At 46.7% G+C, this 23,757-nt stretch overlaps 1 protein-coding gene across 8 annotated transcripts in view; it reads left to right on the top strand.

Moving 5' to 3' along the window:
• The window catches only part of LDLRAD4 (low density lipoprotein receptor class A domain containing 4), a 347,099-nt gene that overhangs the window by 312,216 nt on the left and 11,126 nt on the right, over positions 1-23,757 (top strand). For 7 of the 8 annotated variants that reach the window (XM_081148668.1, XM_081148666.1, XM_081148671.1 and 4 more), the window contains one exon: positions 12,330-12,484. In XM_081148668.1, coding sequence (XP_081004794.1) covers positions 12,330-12,484 — 155 coding nt within the window. Of the gene's footprint in view, positions 1-60; positions 346-12,329; positions 12,485-23,757 lie in introns of those variants that run through there. The other variant, XM_081148672.1, reaches the window with a different exon arrangement.

A 23,757-nucleotide genomic window follows, 5' to 3' on the forward strand; every position in this document is an offset into this window, starting at 1 on the left:
AGAGGGAGAGAGGAGGGAGAGAGGAGGGAGAGAAGAGACAAGGCAAGGGGAAGAGCTGACAGGGAAGGGAGAGTGGGAGGGAGAGAAACTAGGAGTGTTTCCTGCTGTGGTTATGACTTTGCCAGTTGCTGGTGCAGAGCTTAGCTGCAAGAGCCATGCAAGCTGCTCCCACCAGTTAGAGACTCTGGGGAGAGGAGGACCCAGAAGACAGCCCACAGCTTGGCTCCTGGCGTGAGGGACACTGTGCGCTCTGAGCCTGGACGTGCCCTTGACGCCGGATCCACAGCAGAGACGCGCGGGTAGCTAAGCGTCCCTGCCTGTTTACACATGCTGCCTGCGGCCTCGGTAAGCCCTCTCTCTCCATTTCTTCGCCTCTGAAAGCTTCTAGCAGAAATCATGGGAAGAAATAGTGTTGAGGTTTGCAGATTTCCCCTTTCTCTCTTGTCTGGTTTGATATTTGCTTGTTAAGAAGATTATCGAATGTAATAGAACAAGAGGATCTGTCTAGCTGCATTCCACTCATCTGTGTGTGTAACATGTCCCGTCTGAGGCCAAGCATGAGAAATGCAAACTAATCATTGCTCTGTGTTGCTCTGTAGAGCACTGAGCGTTCAGGTGCTCTCAGGATTTCAGACCCGGGACTTGTTATCTGTTCTGTGACACCACCGGCTTCCTGCCGCAGAGCTCCTGGTTTCTGTGGATGGCAGTTGATAATTGGTAGCCACAGTCTGCGGTCGGAGCCACAGCATTTGAGTCTAGCACCTGGGCTGGGCCCCGCTGATACAGTAGAAAGAGAGAGACAGACAGAAACACACACACACACACATACACACACACACACCACGGTGCTGGCTATAACTGCACCTCTGAGCTGCCTGGAGAGGAGATTGCCTGAGGCTGAAGGGATGCTTTGAACTGGGGGGGCAGCATCACAGTTGGACTCCCCCTTGCAAAGGACTCGATTATGTCCAGTGACTACCTGAACAACAGCACACTGAAGGAGACCCCGTTTAAAGACCTGTTCTTGAAAAAAGGTACACTTCCAAAGACCATTTGTGGGCAATACCTGCTCTCTGGGGTTTGTTGTGACTGTTCTTGAAGTTTAGTCTGAGGATAGAGTTGAGAAAAGTAAGAAGTTTGTGTCTCCCTAAGAGTGGTCTGTCAGCTCTGAGATCATTTCAGAGCCAGATTCTCTTTAGGGAGATGTATTTTAGGCTTTTCCATTTTTTTCTCTTCTGTAATAATTTTGTTTGTGTTGGAGATGTTATGCATAAATACGCAGGTCTGCTGCTTTGGAGTTTTGGGTTCTCAAATGCTCTGTGAGTGAGGCTAAACGTCCCTTCGATATTCTGTTACTCATTCATGGGGACTGTGTTTTCACCCTGAGTCACTAAAAACAGCATTTTAAAGAAAAGATGTATTTCTCAGGATGTACGTGATTCACTGGGCAGTTTCTCCGGTCACCAGTGCAGTAACGGTAGATGCTGAAAAGAGAACTGTGACTCTGAGAGGGAGACAGGAGAGCTAAGGAAAGTGAGAGACAGACAGACTGACTGCTAGCCAGGAAGCACTCACAAACCACTGTTCTTCGTTGTGAATAGGACAGTTACTTATGCAGTACACTTTTCTAATTTAATAATTTGGGGATGGGTTAGGGTGGACTTTAAATGAATCATATAAAGGGAGTTATGGTTTTATGCAGGTATTTTTTCCCATTGATAGCATGGCAGAGGGACAGATTTTTAAAAGGTTTGTAATTGCTCTTACCACTCTGCTGTGTTTTCAGAAAATCCTGCCACTTATCTTTGATTGGAACATGTTCAGCTAAATTTCTTTCTGAAGAGATCATGAAACTCTAGATTCTAAAATGCATGGTGAAAAGTTGGATTGGATGAGTACGTAGACCTCAGTAAATTAAAAAGATGTTATTCTAGCTAGATGGACTCATAGTATCTGCATTCTGGGGATCATATAGCCAAAATAATTGGCTCTCACTGCTACCTGCTTGCCAGTGCCATCAAAGGCGCCTGGCCTTGGACTGGAGTCCAGCAGGTGTGCCTGGGCCACACCTTGTCCTCAGAGGGCCCTGTGCCATTTGACTGTGCTCTGCTTTCATCTCTCCTCCTACAGATCATGGGTACTTCCCCACTTTTATTGTCATGCGAAACATTTTACATAAATATGTGAATATAAATAGGATTCTATAAACAGGTAACTTGTAGCAGCTATGAGACTCTTTGCAGTGGCAGTTCACACTGCCTAGAGTAAGTAGGACTAGTCGAATAATTGTTACAGAGGATGAAAACCTTCAGCAAAACTTACCACTGAGTCATTAATACATGTTTGGTGCAATACGGTTCTGTGCTAGACACTGCTCAAAGCAGATTAGGTAATTGGGGCCCCTCCTTCCAGGGATTTCTTCATCAGTTGTCTATGACGAACACTGACTTTGTGCCAGGCGAGTGCTACCTGCTGAGGATACTGCAGAAGAGTGAGATGCTGCCCCAGGGCTCCCTCCATGGGGGAGGAAGACCAGAAGTGCTGTGCCAGGGTTCAAATGCACCCAGGGGAGCCCCCCAGGGTAGTGAGCCCATCATCAAGGGGTTAGGAAAGAGCTTCTAAAGAATATAAAGCTGGGAGTGGCGCCAAATCTGGGTATTTCCAAATCTGGGTGGCTCTTTTCCCCTCCTGCTGTTCTACTTGCTGTAGGATAGATCCGAGTAGCCAACCCACCCCAACGAAAAGAAAGTTCAGAATACAGGGTGGGGCCAAAGTAGGTTTACATTGTGAGTGTGGGAAATAATACAATAATTAATAAATAATAATACAAGAATAAACTCTGTAAACCTACTTTGGGCCCACCCTGAATATAATATAATCCTTATGATTACAGCTCTTACTGTTTTGCCTTCTGACCTTCAAGCTGAAAAGTCATTCTTATAACACAGGCTAAACTTTCCCCCCTCGACCATGGTGTTTAATGAGTGTGAATTTTCACTCAACCATTAAAGTCTCCAAGAATATTTTTATACTAACAGTTCACAAACTTGAGACAATTATAGTCTAGGTAGATTCCAACTCCTGCCCCCGCCCATCTTCCTGCCCCCACCTCCCAGTCCCTGTAGGATTTGGGAAAGAATATTCCAGCCTTTAGGAACGTTCGGCACTTTAAAAGTGTCACAGAGCCATAAATAAAGAGTAAGACACCCCAAGGCTGTCATCTTTTCACCACACCCACCTCTGCCCAGGAAGACAGAGAGGAAGGAAATGCAGACACACATTCATTGTGCCTGAGCCATGGTGGGGACCTGGGAGAGCTCCGGGAGAGAGGGGCTGCCTGGGGGTACACTAGCCCTAGCAGGCATCGGACCCTCCAGTGGCCGGTGTTCCCAGCAGATTCCAGCGCTTGGGGGAGTGAAGTGGAGGTACTGCCGTCGCTGGTCAGGGTGGGAGAAGCCATTTGGGGTGGTGTGCGGGGATTTGTGGAAAGCATCCAGCCGTTCAGTGCTGTCGTCGTGTTCTGCATCGCAACTTTTTAAGTGCTGCCAAGGTGTTCGCTTCGCCTGGTGGAAGGAGGAGGCCATTGAGAGGCCCAGAACCTCCCCCATTGCAGGGTCAGAAAGGGCATAACTTCCATATCTGGAGCTTAAAAATAATTAAACATTTAGAAAGTAGGACTTCTGTGAAGCATGTTATATTAATGGAGGAAAGACCAAATGGAAGATGGTGTTAACCATACCACAAATAGAAATGAGTGTTATATTAGGAGCCTAAGGTGGTAGAACCACACTTTCCCCGGAGTTCTTTAAAAATAGTGCCCACGCTCATGCCTCTAGTATGAGTCAGTTCGACTCTTCATTGAACCAGGGACTAGACCAGCAGGCCTCACAGCCTCCTGTTCCTGTAATTCGCCACTGCGCATCTGGGAACTTCTTGGAGATGTTTCTATAAAAATACAGAGATGCCATCATCACTGTCGTCACTGTCACCATTTTACAGTAATAAAATAAGGTGCTGTGATGCCTTGCTGTAAATTTTAGGCTAGATTTAGTATAAAACTTCTGGTGCTTGGATGGCACTGACTCATGCATTACAATGTCATGAACTATATGGCCCCGTGAGAAGACAGAGTGTGAAAATTTGATTTTGGCCTAAAATTCTCTCCTTGCGTGACCTGCTTTTTGACATTTTTCTGTTGATATCAGTAGCTATTGCAATCAAGGAAAACTGACCCAGTGGGCTGTGGTCAGAATCCCTATTGGGCACATGAAATTTTGGAAACCCTAAAGTATCCCCGCTATTCTCTCAGAACTCTACCATTCCTATAAGTTTTTTTAAAAAGTGTTTTAATAGTTCTCCCAGGATTCATTCTCCTCTTGGGCTCCCCTTTCCATCCCATGCTCTAAAACCAAAGCTTGACTAGGGTCTTGAAGGGAGAGGTTATTGGCATTTTTTTCTTTCCACGCACCGTTGCATATAACCTCTCCCCTAGGACGTGAAAGTAGACAACATCTTGTAGGGCCAGACGCGGGCAGACCAGGGGGAGGGAGGGGCAGCAAGGCCCTCGTGCAGTGCCAGGTGTCAGCGGGCATCTGCCTCACTTTGTGCACAGACTGCTGCCCCACAGGGTTGCGGGCATGGATTCTCAGGGGCAGCAGTGTGCGTGCATCTGTCTGATAAATAAGCCTCTTCAGGCCCCGTTCACCTCGAAAGGTCCCTGTGGGGAGGCTCACAGGCCTTACTGCGCCTTTTGCTGCCCTGTGCTCAGCCCTTGCACCTGGGCCTCCCAAGCCTGGAGCACATGGAAGAGAAAGGAATGCGGTATAAGGTGGGAGGGTGTGTGTGTGTGCACCCGTGCGGGGAAGTGACCAGGAGCTGCCACCTTGCAGGGATGGTGGTTTCAGCAGGAAGTGCCTGAGCCGCGACGGTGCAAGGCAGGGAATTGCTGGCCGAGGTCCCCAGAAGCCCCGGAAATGTCTGTGGTTGAGATCAGGAACCCAGACCTCTTGAAACTGGAGAATCTGAAGAACAGGTGTGCTGAGTTTCATCCGCTACTCACATGCAGAAGTGGGAATGCACGGTTGTTGGGGTTTTTTAAAAACGTAACATTTCTTTTACTTGTTCTGTGAAAGTTATTTTCTTGAGAAGATGTAAAATGAAGCCTTTGGCAACAGAGTCACGCCGGACGGACGCTGGCAAAACACTTTGGGGGTCCTGACTGCCTCTGAGCATGCGTGGGTGGGGGACTATGGGGCAGGGTCCAGGAATGGCGAAGAAAGAGACAGGAAATCACCTCTCACAGTTATTACAAAATGTATGGAGAGAGGAGAGGGAGTGGGGCAGGCGACTGGGTTTGTGACTCTACAGCCCCCTCCCCATCTACCCTTCCTATCTGCCACGCAGGCTGCAGATCTGCTATGGTGGTATCGTCTTTGGTCTTTACTTAATTTGCTGTTTATGATGCATTTTTCAGTGGAATTTTCCTGTTTGAAGTGACAGAGGATGTGGGAGGACAGGTATAGGGGTTGCTTGTATACCCATTGTGAGCTTGAAAAAGGTCTTGAAGGGAGAGGTTATTGGTAGCACAAGACTCTGCTTGTTTCCTAGAACCCTCTGTCTGTTTACTTGAATTTTCACTATGAGAACCCTCTGGATCCCTCTTGGAGTATTTGTAGCCCCAAAGAGGGTAAAAGTTTCATAATTTCCAGTTGTTAGTGTTAAAGAAAAAAGTCCTGTTTTCATTGACTGATTTGGCCCAGAGTTCAAAGGAAAGGTCTGCTGCACATTTGATGGGGGCTGCACTGCTCTACTGGGGCTCCAGACCCAGGGGCTTCACAGTGTCTCATGGGTCTGTCATTGGCTTCAGGGAGCAACACATGTGACCTTGACATGCAGCCAGGGGTCATATTGCTGCTGCTGCGCTTGCTGTTGCTCCTGTGCTAGACTTGGTTGTTAAGACAGTGGCCCTTGGGACCTGGGCCAGTCCCTGCAGGAAGAACTGCCTATCACGCTGGCCCAAGAGCTATAGTAGCTCAGGCTCTGATTGGGCTTCTGTCACCCAGGGTGGCCAGCTGGGCTTCACTGCTTGCCTCAGTGAGTGGCACCCTAGAGACCCAGATCCCGCCATCCTGTGCCCCAGGCAAGTTCTGCACTTCAAATGCCTGTGAACCCGTAGGGTCACTATGTATCCTGTGTCATAGATGCACCTGCTGTGGCCATATATTCATGCATAAAAACTCAGGGCAGTGACCCTGGAGCTACTTCAACCACATCTCAAATCTTGGCATCTGGAATGTCCCTAAGAAATCCATGCTGCTAATGTTTGTACTAGAGTGCCTACTCTCAGTTGGTCTAGACCACCAGTTCTCCAAGTATGGGTGAAGAAGACCCCAAGACCAGCCCAGGTAGCCAGTGAGGCCAGATCTTCTTCATATACCTCAACCAAAGCAGCATGTCAGAACAGATTGAAAGTAAAGCGGAGAGGAGAATCCAGCTGTCTTCTGTTAAGACAGATATTAAAGAGATGTACAGAAGTGTAAAGAAATGCCACTCTTGCCCTGGCCAGTGTGGCTCAGTTGGTTGGAGGATCATCCCATACACCAAAAGGTTGCTGGTTCGATTCCGGTCAGGGCACATGCCTGGGTTTCGGGCTTGATCCCCAGTAGGGGGCATGCAGAAGGCAGCCGATCTATGTATTGCTCTCACATTGATGTTTCTCTCTCTCCTTCCTTCTCCCTTTCTGTCTCTCTAAAAATCAATTTAAAAATTAAAAAAAAAAGATCCCTGGCCAGTTTTTTTCAGTGATTAGAGCATCCACCCTTGGACTCAAGTGTCTCAGGTTCAGTTCCCATCAGGGGCATGTACTTTGGTTGCAGGCTCCATCCCCGGCCCTGTTGGGGCACATGCAGGAGGCAGCCAGTCAGATGTGTCTCTCTCACATCTGTTTCTCTCTGTCTCTCCCCCTCCCTTTCACTCTGTCTAAAAAATCAATGAAAAAAGTATTCTTAAATGAGGAGTAACCAAACAAAAGAAAAAAAGAAATGCCACCCTTATCGCTAAATGTTTTGTTTTGAAAAATACAGTTATTTTTATCAAGTGTTATATATGTTAACATATAATGAGTTTATTTGTAATGAATAAATTTTAAATATTTTCTGTTTTAATTTCAAGTGTGGGAAATATTGATAGATGCCATCTTGCAAACAAAGCTCTTTGGGAGTAGTCAGTAACTTTTAAGAATAGAGGGGTTCCGAGACCAAAGTATTTGAGAATTGCTGGTCTAAGTAGATCAGGAGGGTGGAGCCAAGGAAGAAAGTGCAGCAAGTTCGGGCACATTGTGGGGTAGGGTGGGCCTTCCAGGTGCCAGCACCTCAGCAGAGCAGGGCAGGGCCCAGCAGGCATGGCATGTTGACAAGAAGCTAGTGAGGTGCAGCTTAAGGGCAAGTAGTCCCCGTAAAAGAAAGATGGTGGGACTCCATACACTGTTTCCCATAACTGAGATCTTTCTTACTTACCCTTGCTTTCAGTGAACTTTTTAAGAATTTATCTTTATCGTTGAAAGTATTACAGGTGTCCCCCTTTATTCCCCCCTTTGATTCCAGCCCCCTGCATGCACCACCCTCCTGAGGCCTTCCCCACGCTATTGTCTGTGTCTAAACTTTTTAATAGGATATTAGATCAGAAGATTCATGCCTTTCAGACAATATTAAATGTTCTATTTGCTGGCTCAGACCAAAACAAATCAAATCCAGACTGAATAAAGATCTAAACATAAAAATACTAACTATAAAAGTCTTAGAAGACCTTCCTGATCAAACAGGAAGCTTAGAGGCAGTATTCGGTGACATAAAATTTTATATTTTCTATAAACTCATAGCAAAGTTTAAAGATGTGAAGACTAGGAGGAAATATTTGCACCACATGTAAGACAAAGATTTATAGCCATAAATAAGTAAAGACTGCGTACAAATAAATGGGAAAGAAATAAATGGGAAAACTATAAATAAACTAATGTGATTATGAAAAAGATAAACTACCAATAACCATAGGGAAAGATCTAAAATTACTAGTAATTGGGGGTTCGATTCCTGGTCAGGGCTCATGCCCAGGTTGTGGGCTCGATCCCCAGCAGGGGGTGTGCAGGAGGCAGCCGATCAAGGACTCTTTCTCATCATTGATGTTTCTATCTCTCTCTCCCTCTCCTTTCTTTTCTCTGAAATCAATAAAAATATAATTTAAGAAACAATTACTAGTAATTGGGGAAATATAAATTAAAACAAAATACATATTCTTGCCCATCAGATTAGGACAAATGAAAAGGGTGAGTGTTCGGTATTAATGAAGATGTGGAGGAGCATGCTTTCTCCTTGGCAAGGGCCCTTATATAAAGCAGGGTCTCAGTAGCCATCAGCATTTAAAAGGATGAATCCTTTACCCAGAAATTTCAATTCTATGAATCTTTCCTATAGGGATACTTACAAATGTGGGTCAACACACACATTGATACTCACACACATACATATACATGCACACACAATCTTTTGGTCATAATAGAAAAAAAGAAGAAAAAACCCACCTAAACATCCACCACTTGGAAAATATAAGTTCTAGTATATTTGTATTCCTGAATAGATAGCCACCATAAAGAATGAGGTTGTTGTTTATATACTTTTGTTTAAAATATCTGTGATGTATTAAGTGAAAAAAACTAGAACAATACATTTGTACAATGATTCCATTCATTAATAAGAAGAAAGCCCTTATTCAATAGGCAAATACACAAATACACACAATGGGTGAACTGTGCTCCCCACCCCCAGGACAGCATGGCCCATAAAGGGGAACTTTTACATTATACGCTATTTCCTTCTATATTGTTTAAATTTTAAAGGTCATTTTAAAACTAAAAATCCTTTTCAGGCGGAACCCAAATAAACCCAAATATGTCCATAGGATTATGAAAATGTAATTGGATTCCTCTGCTATAAATGGTTATCTGCGTAGCTTTCCATATTCAGGAGTAGATGACCTAGGAAGACAATTCTGAGTGATGAATTAGCCCATGAAGACCTTGTGTGGGATCCCTCCCTGTAGTTACCACTTTCCTCTCTTCCCATGGCTATAAAGCAATGAAGTTTTCAAAAACATTTGTCAATTTCAGGGCATGATTTAACCTGAAAGGCAATTTATGAACACTCTGCTATTCATCCACAAAATAAAAATAAAGGTTGGAGAAACAATGCACTTTTTCGAGTTCAGTCTTATTTTTAATCCTCACCTGAGGATATGTTTTTTTCAAATTGATTTTAGAGAGAGGAAGATAGGGAGAGAGAGAGAGAAGCATTTATTGATTGCCTCCCCACACGCTCCCCGACCAGGGATCTAACCCACAACCTAGGTATGCGTCCTCACGGGGAATCAAACCTGCTTTGGGTGTACAGGACAATGCTCCAACCAGCTGAGCCACCCGGCCAGGGCTGGGTTCAGTCTTCATTGCTACATTGACCACTTTTGACCTAAGCAGAACTAACTCCCTGCTTAGGTCAGTGACTGCTCATCACTAGGGTGATAGTCCTGGGGTTGGTGGCTCATCCCTCTGCACAGATCCCCATAGCTCCGCTGAGTTGCACTCCTTGTGTTCTTTGGCCAATGCAGGCCTCAGTCCTGTCAGCAGTAGCTGTCCTCGCAGGGAGCACACCTGTGCAGGTGGAGACATGCATCCCAGAAGAGAGGTCTTGGCCTCAACATGTGTGCTCCAGAGTCATTCATTGATCCCCCTCTTAGTGATGAAGTCACTTAACTACCCACCAGGCACTTCCCCATGCCTGACACCAAAAATATAAAATAAATCGAAGTAGGTTTCTGATCATAGTTTTGTGTGAGAGACAGTCAGTCAACATCACATGCCATAGTGGCCAGGGAGGCTTCACACAGGTGCCATGTGACATGGGCACCAATAGACACAGGATGTCCTGGACATGGGAATGTTATGTGCAAAGGTAGAATCATGAAGACAGTGTTTTTGGGTTAATAAGCATGTCACACGTTCCACAGCCTGTGAGGATAAATGAAGTCACATTTACATCTGTACCCCAGATGCAAAGGTTCCTGGACTATTCCCTGTGATTGGGAGAACTTTCTGTCTTTTCCAGGAGGCTCCCATCATGAAGATTTCTGATAGTCCCTGGGAGGGGTTGAGTGTACATAGATTTGGTGGCTCCCTGGGGGCTTCCTCCCCATAGGAAATAGATGTTCAAGCCCTTAGGGATGAACTGGGCACCAAAGCCCTCTGGAGACCTTGCCCAATCAGCTCTTAGACCTCAGGGGTATCCAGAGCAGTGACACTAGGAAGGGGAGGTGGGGAGCCCAGCACCTGGGTCTTGCTGACTGCCAGTCTCTAGAGCCGCTCAGGGCATTGGTGCTTGAGCCTCCTCAGTCAGCTGTGCCCACTGGGATCTGCCCTTTTACTGCTGGCTAGAGGTGTGCCCAGAGAACCTACCTGGCCTCAACTGTTCACAATATGGGGCTCAGCAGTTCAGTTCCCTCACACTCAGCTCTCCATTCTCCAAGGCACACCTCTGGACCAGCGCCCCTCCAGGCCCAGTGCCCAGTGCCGTCCAGCCAGGTCCAGAAGGCACTATGTAAATCTTTGTCCCTCAAGTATGTGGGGGCCAAGGACAGGAGTGGAGGACAGTGCTGCAGGACAGGACATGGTGGAGTTCAGGAAGACCCTCCATCTACCCCCATTCCAGCCCCTGCCCCTCTTTTCCCAGGGTGTGGATGGTGGAGGCACGTAGCTGCAGATACTGGAGGGAGGGTGCTACCCAGTCCCCTTTTATCTCATCCCAAGTGTGAGCCCATAATGCTTCCCCACTGGCCAGCAGCCTGAGTCCTGCTGCAGCAAGGGGGTGTGCATTATGTGTACGTGTACACGTGTGCATGTATGTATGTGAGTCCACACGTGTGTTTTTGTGTGCGTGTGCATGCGTGCATGCATTTACGTGTATCTCTGTGTGCCTATGTATGTGTGTATGAGTGTGCATGCATGTGTGTTGCAAGTTTGATGTAGTAGCACAATTAAGAGAGCTCTCCCCTCTTTCTGTTGCCCTTCATTATAGCTGACATCTCCCCACCTCACAGCAAAAGTTGTGCGCTGTTCTCCTTACCATCTTCCTGAGCCTCTCATCCTTAACTTGATGCCCCTGCTTAGATAATCACTTCCTTTTAGTGTGTGGAGACTCAGGGGAAAACAGGGAGCCAGCACTCGGCAGAGCCATGAGCTGGAAACCAGAAAGCAGAAAGTCTGGGTTCTAGAGCTGACGTTGAACAGAGCCTCTGCTTCCTCCCTGCAGAACTGAAGAGCTTGCATCACCTACCTCTCTAATTGCCAACTCAATGTGCTGTTATTCTAGAAGTTGCTCCATGGCACTATACTTGTGTGTGAAGCTTGTGTTAATGGAATTTAGAAGATCTTTTTAATGACTGTGTCAGGAACCCAGTGGTGACCCGACTGCTCATAAAACATGGTGCCCGCAGAGTTGGACACAGTGGAGATGTATTTTCTAAATTACTTCCAAAGGCGGGGGCTTTGAGGAAAGAAGGCTGGATTATTTTATGAACATATATTTTCTCTTCAGTGTACTGTGTGGGTCCTGTGTGGATGTGGTTTGGGAAAGTTGACTCAACCATAAAGATGGATGTAACTTTCCTAGAGAGATTACATGGGGAGAAACAGCCTCAGTTTTGAGAGACTTTCTTAACTCCCCTAAGGGGGGGGGGGTCATCTGGCAAGAGCAGAGTTTAGGTAATAGAAAGCACTGAGCTTTTCAAACCAGAGAGATGGCCCTTAAGGGCTTGCCCACGCAGTAGGAAGGGGCAGCCCGCAGCAGCCAGCCTGTGGCATGCACACTGGGCTGGTCTTCGAGTTTCCTGTGTGAAATGTGTCAGTTAGAGCACAGTACTTCTAGAGGGCTTGTAGGGCCAATGGAGTGCATTTTCCTGAGGTTCTTCTCATTATAAAATTGCAAAGGCAGGTTTGTGTGAGCACCAAGGTTAGGCTGAGCACCAGAGACTGGAGACTGAGCCCCACGCCTGGGTCTCCCTTTACTTAAATGTTATTGGAATGTCAGAGTCTGGCAGTGGCCTTGGGCAGCAGGCCTGGGGAGAAATAGTTTCTTTCTCATGAGGTTCTTGTGAGGACCAGATTCATGGAAAATTCAAAATGTTTGTGGTTGGCATGGTCAGAGTGCCTTGAGGAGATGGGGCCTGGAGAGCTGAGTGGGTGATATGCAAAGGGCATGTGGTTAACACGGTTTCCTCTTCCTTCGCAGCGGAGCTGGAGTTCGCCCAGATCATCATCATCATCGTGGTGGTCACGGTGATGGTCGTGGTCATTGTCTGTCTGCTGAATCACTACAAAGTGTCCACACGGTCTTTTATCAACCGCCCGAGCCAGAGCAGGAGGCAGGAGGACAGGCTGCAGCAGGTGAGTGTGGGCCTCGGCCTCTTCCGTGCTGCCCAGGCCCTGGCCCAGGCGCCGGAAGTGCGGCGGGGTGCCTGTGGGGCCGCGAAGCAGGACAGCCTCTCGTGTCAGCCACTGCAGTTCCCAAGTGTTGAGAACTCTCTGTTGAAGGTTAATGTACTTATGGGAAAGCATGTGCATCTCGAATGTTCAGCTCAGTGAATTCTCACAAACTAAACACACCTGTGTAACCAGCACCCAGGCAGCAAAGAGACATGACCAGCCCCCAGAGACATGCTCGGGCCCCACTTCCAGGCATGCCCCCGAGATCACCGCTGCCAGAGGGCTTTCAGCAGATTAGTTTCACCTGCTTTTGAACTTTATAACAATAGACGGATACAATAGGTGCTCTTTGGTGTCTGCCTTCTTTCACTGGCATTGCCCCTGTGAGATCCACCCTTGCTGTTATGGAGAGGCCTGTTCTTGAATGCACTTTTAAGTGCATTTGTAAGATTCCGAGGAGGTTCAGTTTCACAAACTCAAGATGTATTTTTACACAGTGACCAAGACAGTTCAGGCCCAGACTGTAGCTCCATTTCATGACTAGGACCATTAGCCTAGTTTATAGTCGAAAGAGGAAAAGAGAGAGGGAGAGGAGAAAACTCGACTTCTCTCCTGGCACAGATAGAAATCTCGGTGCACTGTGTGTGCTGCCACTCGTTGATGGGCAGTCCTTTTGCCCAGGAATGTGCTTCCTCACCAAACTTCTTGCCTCCCAATTACCTGCTTAGCCTCCCTAGAACTTCTTCTAAGAAATGTCAGTTCCTTAATACAGCACTGGGAGAGCCATCTGATTCATTCAGACTCATGGCTCCCAGCCTGGGGTGATTTTGCCCTTTAGGGGACATTTGACAATTTCAGGGGACCTGTTTTGGTCAACTCAACTTGGGGAGTTGCTACAGGGATACTCTAAACATCTTGCAATGCACAGGGCAGCCCCACAGCAAAAAATGACCTGACCCCAAATGTCAGTAGTGCTAGAGTGGGGACCCCCTGATCTTACCAGGTGCTAAATGCCACCCTTCCCGGAGGCACTGTGCTGTTAGAAGAGGGTGCCTGTTAATATAAGTGGATCTCTCCCGGCTTCCACAGAGTGGAGAGAACACATCCCAGCAGCTCGGCTGAAAATGTTGGGGTCCACAGAGAAATTGCTGGTTCAGAGGATCCTAGTCTAGGACTCTGCCTTGGGAATAGTTTCCCCCCAGCGATTTCTGCCTCCTTTGTTTATTCAGCCATTCACTGGACATGAGCCACGCACTGTGCAAGATATTAAAGAAACAATGCAATGTGTCCTTGCCACGTCTGCCCCTGCCCTGCCCCACCACCGTCAGCAGTATCCACTAGGCTGATGCTAATTGGCATTTTCTCAGTCTTACTAGGGAAGACCAGGGGTCTTCAGTGGCCGCGTGTGTGTGTCTGTGTGGAGGTGTATATCAAGTGGATGTGAACTGTGGGAGGGATTTGGGATGGGGCATAAGGACTCAGCATGGGCACTTTAAAGCTGCCCTCCCAGGAAGGTGGCTCTCGCCCAGCATCCCAAGGTGACTGCCTGTGCCAGGCAGCCTCTTCCCCTAAGCGGCTTAAAAGGAGCTAGGCAGGGGCTTGGCTGGACAGTGGCAGCGTGGTGGGCAAGGCCCTGCCCTTGTTGATAAAGCGTGTCAGTGACGGCCTGGACTCTGTGCAGATTTGTTTTCCTTGGTGAGGACGGATGTGCGTTTGCCGCTGCTGCTGTGCATGTGGTTTCATGTCTGTTGTCAAAGCCCCTGAGTGCTCCTGAAGTGCCTTTCACTTTGTCAGCGTCTAAATCCTGCCTTCCCAGGAGCCTGAGTGGCAGGGGCTGCAATGCCCAGCCAGTTGGCAGCATGTGGGTGTGGGCTCCCACTGCCGGCCTCCCCGTGGGTGAGCCTGTGCATTGCTGGGACCCACTTACTTCTGGGGGGCCTTTTGGCCCATTTGTTCTAGAACCATTTGAGGTCTCCGTAAGCATGTTTGTAAAAGGTATATTTATTTTAGACTGGTGTGCAAAGGGCTGGGCATCTAACTTACCAACTTCTGGGTAATTTGGTTTAGCACTGTTGGTTAAATTTATTTTTATATATTTCTGCTGGAGGACTTGATAGGATGGAAAGGTAAAGGACAATAGTTGGGGTTTTTTGTGTGTGTTTTGTTTTTTTGAGAAGGGGGCTTGCTGAGCATTTACATGTTGTGGTTTGGTTGAGTAAACTTCACTACCCTGGTTGAACTGCCCCTCTCCTCACTAAAGGGCTTTCCACCTAAACCAAAAGCAAGACTGGGGTTAATAAGATAAGGTCTTAGTATTTCTAAATATCCCTGGTTTTCACAGAGTCTTCTGGAAAATGGTGGGTTGAGCCAGTTGCCCAGGCTTGTCCTGACTCCGGAAGGTTTCCTTTGTACCCACTTCCCCTTTATCACGCCCCACCTTCGTCACCTAGCAGCACCATCACTCCTAGCTTCTTCCTCTGCTCGCTCCAGCAGTGCCTGTTGGAAGGACACACTTTCTGTGCCAGGTCCCCGCTGACCAAGGGAGGCATAGATGGCGTTTGCACTGGCCGAGGCCTGCCAGCTCTCATCTCCGCATGTCTCTGAGGTGCTGCCTCAGGGGAGGCAGGGGCTGGGCCAGTGTTGGCTCTGGGTTTAGTGGAAGTAGCCATTTCTGAATGAAAATGAAGCTGCGGAAAAAGGGAATGCTTTAAATAATGGCACAGAGCCCGGCCGGGCGTGGCTCAGCGGTTGAGCGTCGACTTAGGATCCAGGCGATCGGGGTTCGATTCCCGGTCAGGGCACATGCCCGGGTTGCAGGCTCGATCAATGACTCTCTCATCATGGATGTTTCTCTCTCTCTCTCCCTCTCCTTTCCTCTCTCTGAAATCAATAAAGATATAGTAAAAAATAAATAAATAATGGCAGAGAGCAGCCAGTGGGCTTGTGGTAGAAACCCCCCCTGCTCTTTCTGAGGCAGCCCAGGCTTATTTTCCAGAGCCTGGCTTGTGTGACTTCAGAGCTTTGAGACGATCTAGATTTCTTTTCATTCCCTTAGACTACCAAGTAATAAGAAAACAATACAGGGGCGTAAATAATCCAGACATGCCCCTGAGAGAGGTTTGCACGAGCCTTCCTTGCCACTGCTGGCAGAGGCCCGAGCGGCCTTTCTGACACCCTGTAGCCCAGCCTGGCAGGGCCAGCTCACCCCTGGACAGCCCAGGGTGTGGTGGATAACAGCAAGGCCAAGGTGGCCAGCCGTTCGCTGAGGAGCAGCAGATAAACACGAACATTTTACTTAGTTTGAGCCATGTGACATTGTGGATATCAGCCATTTTGACCTATAAAAACAGCAATTTCAATTAAAAATTGACAAAAGGAGTCACATCAGGCATTTCTTCATTACCAGCTGCTGCAAGGATTAAATCATTTGTGCAAGTATGGGTGCCTGGGCCTCCCTTTGGGGACAGAGCAGCGTCAGGCAGGGACTCTGGGCAGCCTGTGCTGCACCAGCTCCAGGGGGGTGCAGGGAAGGGGTCATTTGTTCTTCCTCCCAGCTGTTGGGAAGGAGGGTGAGGACTGCGGCCTCCAGCTTGTTGGTACAGAAACTTGGGTTCCTAGGACCCACAGTGCCCTTGTATGGGCGAAGTCTACACCTGGAGATGCACTCCACAGAAGTCATAGATTTGGCCTGGGGTTTGGCCAGTGTGTGGTTTGCCCCACATGGTGTTTTGACAAAACTTGATTTAACTTGTAAAAATGAGATTTCATATAAATATTGGCATCTACATCTTTTCTTGAACAGTTAGCATATCAGGCTACACGGGCCTCTGGGGCTTCAAAGCAGCTGCCACTCATGATAGGCTGGTGCCCACCTTTCAGCTGGGGTCCCATCTCTCTGTGTAGACTGTTTTTAGAGAAAATATTCTTCTGTACTCACGCCTTTACCACAAGAGTAAAAATAAAAGGTAGAGGGCCACTGGTTTCCTGACAAATGGGAGAGCATTGCCTTGTGGATGTAAAGATCATTCCTACAAGATTAGGAGTTCACCCAAGGGTGCCTGGGCCCAGCCTGGTGTGCTCATCCCTGGCCCTTGCTGTCCAGTCATCTTCCCAGGGCAGGACCCTCCTCTCTGGGGCTAGAGCCTGTGGCCAAGGGGGCAGAATCGGCTGTGGGCTCCTTTCTGTTGGCCTTGGGAACAGGGGTGGCCCAAAGACAGGCAGTTCTGGTCACCTCTGAGTAGTTCAGGAACCATCACACTGGGCTCAGAGCTCGCAGTGCTTGAGAAGCCCGCGGGCTGTATCCAGAGGTCCAGGGAAGGGCACAGGGTGCGGAGGTCACACACACAGTTCATGACCACTGACTGACTGACAAGCTGGGCCGCTGTGCACCGCCTTTCTCATTTCTACCTGCTTCATCCGTGTTGAAAAAAGCAGTCCTAAAATGATGGAAATAAACTGTCTCCATTCAGTAAGGTACCCAAAAAATGACCCAAAGGGTTTGAAGATGCAGTTACAATAGGTATGCCTCTGACATTCCAGACTGAAGAGGAGAGAGCCACACGCTCCACTGAGCCCCGGGGTGGGATGAAAGGGGAGGGCAGCATTCTCCCTGGGGGTGAGGCGGACTGTTGCTGCGCTGTGACACCAGGGCCATTTATTGTCAGCTGTGTTCAATAACAATCCTCCTTCGTTTCATGAGCCCCTGAAACTGCATTTCCAGGTGTCTAGGGGACCACGAGGGACAGGTCAGCTCCTACTGAAAACTCTAAGCACACGTTCCCTGCCATCAGCCATGCTGTTTCTCTCTCTGAATGAGCAAGGGTGTTTACAAAGTCAAGCGGCCAGACTGATCACTTAACCGGTTTTACCTTTTAGTGTGTCTAGTTGAAGACAGAAGGTTGATCATTTTATTTTTATTAATATATTTTTACTGATTTCAGAGAGAGGAAGGGAGAGGGAGAGAGAGAGAGAGAGAAACATCAATGATGAGAGCCTCCTGATGGGGATGGAGCCTCCAACCCTGGCATGTGCCCCTGACCAGTAATCAAACTGCAATCTCCTGGATCATAGGTCAGTGCTCAACCGCTGAGCCGTGCTGGCCAGGCAAAGGTTGATCGTTTTAACAGCTTCAAAATGAGAATGTCCCCTTCAAGTAAAAGAAACAGATGGCCAAGTAGCTGACGAAAATTGGGTACGGATGCCGGGCCATAGCTGTTACACAGCAGGTTCTCATCTGAACAAAACTAGACAGACCCTCTTAATAGTCAGGATTTGTCTTTAAAGCAATATGAGGAGCTCAAATAGTCCTTCTACTTGTGTTGTCATTGCTCACTACAGTTTTGAAATTACCTTCAGAACTTGCAGTTCATTTGGGGGGAATTTTTTAAATTCTCAATAATGTCAAGTCTTCCTTTTTCTTATTTGTTCTCTGAGGATGGATTTGATTTTTTTGGTACCAACCAAAATCCACTTAGAGTTAAATCTTATGAATGATGTGGCTGATCAAGGTAAATGATAGAAGTTTGGTGCAAAGCCAAGTGTGACTCAATTAGTAAAAATGATGTTGTCCACGTTACAAACTGCTACTGTAGAGAAAGGTCAGGAAGGACCCACAGTAAACTGATGGCTTCCTCTGCGGAGGAGGCAGGATGGGAGGAAATGGGCAAAAGGAGTCTGGTGTTGTTGTTAAAGTTTTTATGATAAGAATGATTTTATGTATTACTTTTACAACTGAAAAAATTCCCTGTTCACATAAACTAATGCTGAAGACAGTTCCAATAATGTTCTGAGCATCTGTAGACTCCCAAGGTAACTCACGTGAACGTGGTTTATACTATGACCAAAGCATGCTAAAATCGGATTTTTAAGTAGAATGAATGAAAAATCTTATGAGCAAAAAAATTTTAATAATCTTTTAAATAGGAATTAGCATTAATGATGTAATGATAAAGTTTTTTCTTGTGTTTGTTTTTACTTAGTCCTGTGGCTTTTTCCGAGGGGGAAAAAGTTTTCTAAATTATTCCAATCCTGAGTGCCACTTGTTAGGGAGGCTCCCCAGGCTGTCGGAGATGCCAAAGGAGGTAGCTGGGTTCTGGCTCTGTGCCCTTGGGGAAAAGATTCAGGCTGTGCCTTAGTTTCCTCTCACACCCCAGGGCTGATAGCTGTGTGGTTCCACATTTCCCTGTTGCCCTGAGCTTTCTGACCCCCAGGCTGGTTTCTAGTGAAGCCTTAAATCGCTCCCTCCCCTGCAGCACCTAGCCCTGGAGAGACACGTGCACAGCTCCTTTTCTGCTTGCTCCTGGGGGCCTCTAGACCTCCTTCATCTACTGTATTATTCTGGAAATATAAAGGATTCCCTTTCTGTTTTCCCCAACATACATTCCTGGATGATGTGTCTTTCTCTTAAGGGGCATGCCCTAGATTGAGTAGAGTTGGGAGGGAAATACTGAGTCTTGAGAAATCTGATGATGGATTCCCAAGGAGGAATAAAAAGCGGAAATGCTGGAGAGAACACAGTCATTGACATCTAGAGGTATGGCCTTTACATCCAAGCTGTTACTGCCATCTAGGGTGGAAAAGATAGTAATACCATAAAGCGTTTGGACAGTAGAGAGATTGCATAAGAAAAGTGAAGAAAAGAAAGGTAATTGACTTTATCGGAAGGGAAGGGTGTTGCTGAATATCCAACGATCAGTGTTACCTATGCTTTGAAATTCTCACCCAGGGACAAGAAGAAAAATAGATTTCCAAACATTTGAGGCCATACAATCAATACATTCATTCATTGAGAGGAACCCTTGGGTAGAAGCCAAAATATCCACCAATGGCCTTGCTTTACCACAAACCAACTGTGTCACCCCCAGTGACTAATGGACTCTTTGGGCCTCAGTTTCCTCCCATATAAAATGAGGGATAATTGGCTTAGATCAGAGACCTTCAGATTGTTTTTGATCAAGAAGAACAGTAAGAAACATTTTATACCACAATCTATAATACTCATATGCACAACTAAGGCAAAAGTTTCACCAAACAGTACTTACAGACAATGATATTTTCTATTTGTATCATTTTTTCCAAATGCTGGCTGTGACCTACTTAAATTGATTTTCCAACTCTCTGACAGGTTGCAACTCACAGTTTGGAAAACATCGTATTAGTCCCCAAATCTCATGATCCTGTGGTCCCTGATGTGTGGAAAGGAGAGTTTAGCTGAGAGCATAAAACCAAGAAGGTTCGGGGTGTAGGAGTGGCCTCGCACATGCTCACAGCGGACCCAAGGCAGCAGGCTTCAGCCACAGCTCACAGTGGAAGTGCTGGGAAGTCATGGTCACAGTTTATTCTCTCGTTTTTTTAATCTTCACCCAAAGATATTTTTTTCATTGCTTTTTCAGAGAGAGTAGAAGGTGGGGGAGAGAGAGAGAGGGAAGGAGGGAGAGGAACATCAATGGGAGAGAGACACGTCGATTGGTTGCCCCCTGCTTGTCCACCAACCAGTGCCCAGGGTTGAGCCAGCAACCCAGGTACATGCCCTTGGCCAGAATCGAACCCAAGACCCCTCAGTCGTCAGGCTGGCGCCCTAACCACTGAGCAAAACCAACTAGGGCCAGTTTACTCTCTTTTAATGCTATAAACCTATTCTTCAGGTGTAAAAAGATCCAAGAGATACAGAAATAAAAAAATATTATAATGAGAGAGTGCTATGAACAATCGTATATCAACAAGTTGAGTAACCTAGATGAAATGGACAGATTCTTAGAGATAAACCCTACTAAGACTGAATCATGAAGAACAGAACATCTGAATAGATCTATAACTATTAAGGATATTGAGTCAATAATAAAAAAACCTCCCAACAAAAAAGTCCCTAGATCAGATGGCTTCACTGGTGAATTCTACCAAAGATTTAAAGAAGATTCGACACCAATAATTTCCAAACTCTTCCCAAAAAATGAAGAGGAGAGAATATGTTCCAGTTCATTCTATGCGGCCAGCATTACCCTGATACCAAACCCAGGGGCTGAGGGGAGAAAGGAATGGGAAGCTAGTGTTTAATGGGTATAGCATTTCAGTTTAGGGAGATGGAAAAGTTCTGGAGATGGCTGGTGGTAATAGTTGCACAACAGTTTGAATGTACTTAATGCCACAGAGCTGTACACTTTTAAATGATTAAAATGGCAGATTTTATGTTATGTACTTTTTACCACGTTAAAAAAGGAAGACAAGTCAGTTTTGATTTTCCACTCACCATTCCCCTCCCCTCTAAAGTGTCAAATGGTCAGATTTAAAGGGGAAAAAAATGCAGTAATTTCCCAGATCTGCTGATGTTTTCATGTCAAGCATATTCAACTTATGGGAAAATTTTCTGTAAATATGGCTATTCATTGACCATTAAGAAGGAGAAAAATACAGAGCAGATTCCTCAGTGTAAAGGAGTCTGAAAATGCATGGGGTTTTTTTGTTTTTGTTTTTTTTAAATATACCTTTATTGATCTCAGAGAGAGGAAAGGAGAGGGAGAGAGAGATAGAAACATCAATGATGAGAGAGTCATTGATTGGCTAGCCCGCAACCTGGGAATGTGCCCTGACTGGGAATCAAACCCTGATCTCCTGGATTCTAGGTCGATGCTCAACCTCTGAGCCACACCTGGCTGGGCTAAAAATGCATGTTTTTAAGCCTATAAGATTCAGAGCTGTCCTGTGTCCCTTTTCTACAAGATGTAGATTCAGTAGAGCCACTTGATGACCAGCCTGCCCCTCAGGGTGGTCCAAGGGATTCATAGTCCTAGGTCCTAAAGACTGTGCTCTCCATGGGGGGGGGGGGGGGGGAACTCATGGAGGCAACTTCCAGGCCAAGTCAGGGAGGCCAGAGCGCCAGGTGCTATGATTCAGAGTGTACTTAGCCTAGGAGACAAACCCCGCACGTGCGCTCACGTGGGTGCTGTGGCTGTGCTTTTCATGGATCTCGGCTGAGGGACACAGTCACAGGGAAAAGCCTCTCCCTTGGCATGTTTACGACAGTCCAGACTCTGCCCCCAACTTGCAGATTCAGAAGAAAAATGTTGTCACCCTACTCAGAGATGGTCAAACACGAGTGAGTGCCTGACCGTGGCTAAATTAGCAGGAAAATGACAAATAGCAATGTCTTCATTAACCATAAAGATTTTATTTTAGGAAATAAAAGAAGATCCAAGAGAAAATAAAAGCTTGTCACAAAATTGAATGTTCCAAAGTTGTTTCTTTAAACCTGCCTCCTGCCTCCCTGCCTTCGCCTCATGCCATTAGAAGCAGCCGTGCATGGCGTAGGGAGCCTCTGCTTATGTCTGCACTCGTGGTGATTCCTGCAGTGGATGGAAAGAGAACTGCCAGGCTGAGCTCATGACTTAAAAGCACAGAGAGTCATTACACAGCAGCAGGCCTTTGTCCTTTGTGGCACCTGAGAAGCCCTGGGGGAGAACTTTCCGTGAAGAGTCTCATGGGTAATGCCCGTTCTAGGAATCGGCTCCCCACCCTAGGAGCGAGGTCCTGAAGAAATCTGAGATAAATGCACCTTCGCTTAAGCCTCTCCCATGCTTTCAGCCTTTCCATTCAGAATACCACTGTTCGAATAGACGATATTGCAAACAAAGAGACCAAGAAGGAAATTCCAGCAAACTCATTATTTTAAAAGATAACTGAAAATTATCCCCACTTCAGTTGTGTATAACAGCAGTAATCGTTACGCATAATGTTAAGAGCTACCATATACTGCATACTCGTGTGCAAGGCCGTGTGCTAAGGAATGTACATGCATTGTTGTACTTGAGCCTCACAACAAGTAATGAAAATGAGGTTTGGAGAAAATAAGCTGCCTGAGGTTGCAGGTTGAAGACCGGCTCCAGGATTCTGGCCTAGGGCTTTCCCAGCTCAGGATCCATTTGCCTTCTTTACAGGTCCACGTTGTGTTGATATTATCCATCTGGGTAATATTAAGTTGTCACCAGCTATTCGGCCATTACCTTTCTTGTTACAGAACCTTTGTTGCAAAGAGAAAACTAGAGAATAAAAAACATTGCATGCCAGGCACTGCATGTACAGAGAGGGCTGTGAGGCCCTCTTCTTTTACCCCTGAGATTGGATGCCCTTCTTGTAAACTTCCTGGAGTAGGTGTGACAGTCCCCTGTGTGTCCTGATCAGTTTAATGTGTGTCTCAAGTAAGTGGTTCTAATAATAGATACAACATGAGTAATTTTAAAATAATATACCTTAAAAAATAGACTAGAATTGACTCAAAGTAACCTCTAGAGTAATGTCTCGCTAACTCACTTGCATCCCAGAAGTCTTTATTGAGTGGAACGAAGGGGTCGGAGTGACAGCTTAATCCTGGGGATTGTATGGACTCCCTGCTCCACCCCTACCACCTACCCCGTGGGAAGGTGTGGCACCGTACCTGTTAGGTTATCTCACGTGTTGCAATGGAAAAGCATTGAGATCCGCTGCTGGGAAGCACTCAGTAGATGTCTAGAGGAGTGACGAGTGAACAGACAGTGGACCCTTCCCTTCCTTTTGGTGGGCATTCTTACAAGGAAACAGCTGTAAGAGAGGGAATGAATTTAAGCCTGTGTAAAAATATTAGCAAAACTTTGTTCCTATTGCTCAAAATTCTGTGTGAACTACTTGAAGTATTATCTTATTTCACAGCTTATTCTAAGTATGACATAATGTAACAATACAAGCACTAGCCAAGAACATTAGAACCTTCATTGTTGACATAAAAATTAATTCCATAATGAGGACCCAGAAATGCAGCCATTTGAGCAGATGCCAGCCATGTGATGAGTCCCCTTCTCCCTGACAATGTCATCACTAGGATTTGGATGAAAAAACTGAGAGGTCTAGACAAGAAGGCCCACATCTTTGAACTCAGTTATGTTACAAGGCTGACTCCTTGGAGGAGTCAGCTCGTAATCAAAGGACTTCATCTCACCAAGGAGAGCAAGAATCAGGGGCTCCGCCAGCAGCGTGCTAATGAGGGCGGCCTGACCTTGGGCGGCGCAGGATAGCCCAGACAGGAGTGGCCGGAGCAGGTTGTGGCGTGAGTGCCAGTGCGAAGCAGCTCTCTTTCCATCAAGGCGACCAGGATCCAGGATCCAGCCTTTCTGGAATTCTGGTCCTATTCCATGTCTGGATTCTTTACCTATCAGCACTGGGCACAGAACTGGAAGGACAGCTTTCTGGGCTGTTGGCATTAACCCGTT

This window comes from Miniopterus schreibersii (genome assembly GCF_964146895.1).
Source record: "Miniopterus schreibersii genome assembly, chromosome: 10".
Lineage (NCBI taxonomy): Eukaryota > Metazoa > Chordata > Mammalia > Chiroptera > Miniopteridae > Miniopterus > Miniopterus schreibersii.